Source organism: Teleopsis dalmanni, chromosome 1 (genome assembly GCF_002237135.1).
Source record: "Teleopsis dalmanni isolate 2A chromosome 1, ASM223713v2, whole genome shotgun sequence".
Taxonomy (NCBI): Eukaryota; Metazoa; Arthropoda; class Insecta; order Diptera; family Diopsidae; genus Teleopsis; species Teleopsis dalmanni.
The window spans coordinates 175,468,222-175,472,020 of record NC_051846.1 but is presented as its reverse complement, the minus strand read 5'-3'; the positions used below and the strand labels follow the sequence as shown (position 1 = coordinate 175,472,020).

General features: G+C 26.6%; 2 protein-coding genes across 2 annotated transcripts in view; one reads left to right on the top strand and one right to left on the bottom strand.

Moving 5' to 3' along the window:
• Positions 1-1,147: 1,147 nt before the first annotated feature.
• LOC119666766 (alpha-(1,3)-fucosyltransferase C-like) lies at positions 1,148-2,272 on the top strand. The gene is made up of 2 exons (XM_038076047.1): positions 1,148-1,170; positions 1,834-2,272. Exons 1-2 carry the CDS (start codon positions 1,148-1,150, stop codon positions 2,270-2,272), a joined length of 462 nt encoding a protein of 153 aa, XP_037931975.1.
• A 774-nt stretch (positions 2,273-3,046) lies between these two features.
• The window catches only part of LOC119666765 (protein stoned-A-like), a 2,649-nt gene continuing 1,896 nt past the window's right edge, over positions 3,047-3,799 (bottom strand). Inside the window, exon 3 of the mRNA XM_038076046.1 lies at positions 3,047-3,058. Within this exon, the coding sequence (XP_037931974.1) occupies positions 3,047-3,058 (12 nt within the window). The remainder of the gene's footprint in view (positions 3,059-3,799) is intronic.

Here is a 3,799-nt window from a genome sequence, read left to right as displayed (position 1 = left end):
CTAATTAAAATTATTAATTATTTTAAATTTATTAACATTGATGTCAAATATAACGAATACTTAATACCTAGCGCACGTCAAAATTCTGTGATGGATTATTTCATATAAGGAACAGTTTTTTCGCATTCTTTTTATTTTTAATTACTATATATTTTAATAATAAGTATTAATATCAAATTGTGTATATTAATGTACTTAATATGAAACTCGTTTATTTTTCGCATATGTATATAAATATATTATGCATTTACTTGTTCATTTATTACATTAATTTATTAAAGCTTTCAGTAACAATAATTTATCAAGCTTTAAAGCTATCATATTTTATTTTATTTCCTGTTTCATTGTACTAGGAAATTTACATTATCACTAATTAGTTACAATGTAATAAGCAGTTTTTAAATATATTTTGTAGAGAAATACCATATATAACATAGTATGGTCTCATAATGTAATTGAGAACAATTATTGTAATAACGTATATACAAACATTAATAATATTAATATTAACAAATAGGTAGTGAGGGAAAATAACTTCCATATGCATTCTGGTCTATAATATTATATGTTTCCACTGCCTTCATTAGACCAGTTTATCTACTTAAGCTCGCTAATTAAGTTTAATTAGCCATACAAAGAGCATTCATCCTTTTTAGCTTAGTTAATTGCATATTCACACTGTCTCATTTATGCGATTTTGTTCATTATAGCCACTAATGAGGATGTATGGTAAATCCATACAAGAAGCTTTACTATAAAGCAGCTCATTAGCAATAAATCAGCTCATTTAAGGCAAAATATGTTGAATGCAACCCTTAAAAATAAAGTTCCCACAGGGGAAATTACCAAAATTTTAAATATACGTTACAATATTATTATGTAAATTGTAAACAAACAACAGCTGAGCTGTAAACAAACGCACTGAAGGTGTATGTATTAAATAAAATCTTTGTTTTTATAAATTAAGTATATAAGAGATTTATAAAATATATGTATACATACTTAAATAATTTAATATATCAATTGTATATTTAATTTCTTATGAGATATTACAATGAGTGAAATTTTTTTAAACTAACATAAGCTCTCTTAGTATTTTTAAAGAACTTTCTCACACATAAAATTCCTTTCACATGCAATAAGTTATATGGCAATGCCTGTTCGTCAAACGTAAAAATTTTGCAAAGTGCTCAAGTAATGATTCTAAGACAGATGGGCGGTGCACCCTAGTTTATTAGAAATGAGAGCATACATTTCGATTTGGAAGTTCCGATGGTTAAAATCAAGAAAATAAGGCAGAAACATGTTTCAAATCTTGAAAACCATGTGAATTCGCTGGCTAGACCTCTTACTAATATGATAAATTCCTCTAGGCTGAAACGGAATGATAGACTGCCATTTTGCTTTCCTAAGGATTATCCTGTTTAAGACCTGGCTACTTATTCCAAGGCCTCGTTAAATAATTTACAAATCATTATAGTATGTTTTTTAAAATAATTTGTAATGTAATGTTATTAGTCCTTAAAATTCTAAAACTTGTTGTTAGGCTTTAATTTAAAGTGATTCTATAAAGACATTTTATTAATAAATAAAAAAAAATGCAATGAGTAACTTTTATCAATGTAAACGATAAAATCTTAGTTACTCAAGTAATTTACTAAGTGAGCAGTAGAAACATGGTATAAGAATGATTATTATAATTGAATTAATTAAAATTATTAAATATTTATACATTTATGCAACATTAACATTTATAAATTAAACATTTGTTAGTGAAAATATTATAATATAAATATTAAAAAATTATTAATCTCTCTTTAATTTAATTTGCAGTTGTCCATATAAGGAAAGTGAATGCGATGAGATGCTTGACAAGGAATATAAATTTTATTTATCATTTGAGAATTCATTATGCCGGGATTATGTGACGGAGAAAATATACAATGCACTGAGACGACAGGTTATACCAATTGTCTATGGAGGTGCAAACTACGAACTATTTTTACCACCGCGTTCGTACATAAATGCAGAAGAATTCGAAAGTGTCGAACAACTAGCAATGTATCTTAAATATTTATCCACGCATCCGAAAGAGTACTTGCGTTATTTCTGGTGGCGAGAGCACTATAAACTGGGTTACTTTTCACCTTTCTGTGAACTATGCGCGCAGCTTCATAGCGTTACAAATCAGCAAAAGACGCAAACCTATCGCAACATCGAACAATGGTGGTTAGGCGACAGTTGTCGATTAACTCCGAGAATCAAAATTTAATTTTAGCAAAATTGCTTTAAATAAGCTAATTTCACTGAATTTCTAAAAATAAGTATTGAAACATCTTCATTAAAACTTTAAGTCACTTTAGAAGTTAGAAGTACCCAAAGTACCCAAAGTCACCTTCATGCTAAATGCCATTGATAGTCATTTTAACAATCATTACTTTAATCTTAACTTTAGTCTTAAGTTCACTTGTATCTAAGCTGAAAGAGAACTTTAGTGCCTTAATTAAACTTTATAAACTGTGTACTTTATAAACAAATTTTTTATAGTTGTGCAGTATAAAAACTTAAATGTATTTGTGCGTGTATATTACATGTAAATTTTATAAATGTATTTATTAATAATTATTTTATTAATGCCGCTAAGCAATCAATTTATAACTTTTTTAAGCAAATAAAACTTTATTTATTGTTGAATAATTCAATAAATTTTTAAAAAATAAATCATTAATTTTTTTTACTTACTTATAAGTGCCTTCAATTGCTAAAAAATTTGTCTCTATTATCAGCAATTGGAATGGAGCCGCATCTATTTACAGTTCGTAGTGTCAATAAAATTATTTAGCATACTCTGGACTTACCTGCTTTATTGGGAACTTGTCAAGAGTTCGATTTGGAATAGTATTGCAATATCACTCAATTTCTGAAATAATTCAGGCAGAAATTCATACTTCATATATATACATATAGTCATATATTTGCTTCATGTAAATGTATCTAATATTTGCGGGACTTAAACGTAGATTGTTCACAAGTATGAATTACTTGTTCATTCATAACACTGTGAACAAAAAAATAGATAAGAAATAATTTATATTGTTATAAAGATAAATCGTTTTTTTTTATATTTAAATTTACAACTAAGTTGCATAGGGTTATCCAAAGTACATTTAAATAAAACGCATATCTGATTGAGATTAACGAACAAGTTTTTATTTCAATCTATTTCTCTTGCCCAAACCTACGTATAAACTAGAAATAACATTGCTCAAGTATTTTCTACAGACACTTTTACAGATAAACTGCATTTTTTTATTTTATTTTAAAAAGGGTTGCCCACTTAATGGTATCAAAAGTAAACATAAATAAAACACACTTCATATAACATATTTAGATTATGATCAATTTTTTTTTCTGATATACATATGTAAAGCTTGGACCGTGACATTAAGTATATCATATATCAATATATCATATTATTCAAGTATTTTCTATAGGAAGACTTATCGATACATAGTTGATAACAGCTCACTATTGGAACTCAACTCAACATATGTATGTAATTAGATACATAATATCTATCCATCTTTATTTGTCTTCCTATCTTTATTGTGAAAGACAATTGCAATATATAATAAATAGAGAGGTTTCGAAAAGTAGTGAACTACAACAACAAAAATTATTTTTATATTATTTTAATTAATTGAATTTTTAACTCTTCCATACAGCTGTTTCAAATATTGCCAAATATCCATCATCAGTGATCTTGGAATTATTCCTTGTATTTAATTATTCGTAAATA

Bases quoted from the DNA above. Each gene is read 5' to 3' on its own strand.
- LOC119666766 (XM_038076047.1), top strand. From the start codon at position 1,148: ATGGCAATGCCTGTTCGTCAAAC. The intron at 1,171-1,833 runs GTAAAAATTTTG...TTTAATTTGCAG, and splicing joins GCAATGCCTGTTCGTCAAAC to TTGTCCATATAAGGAAAGTG.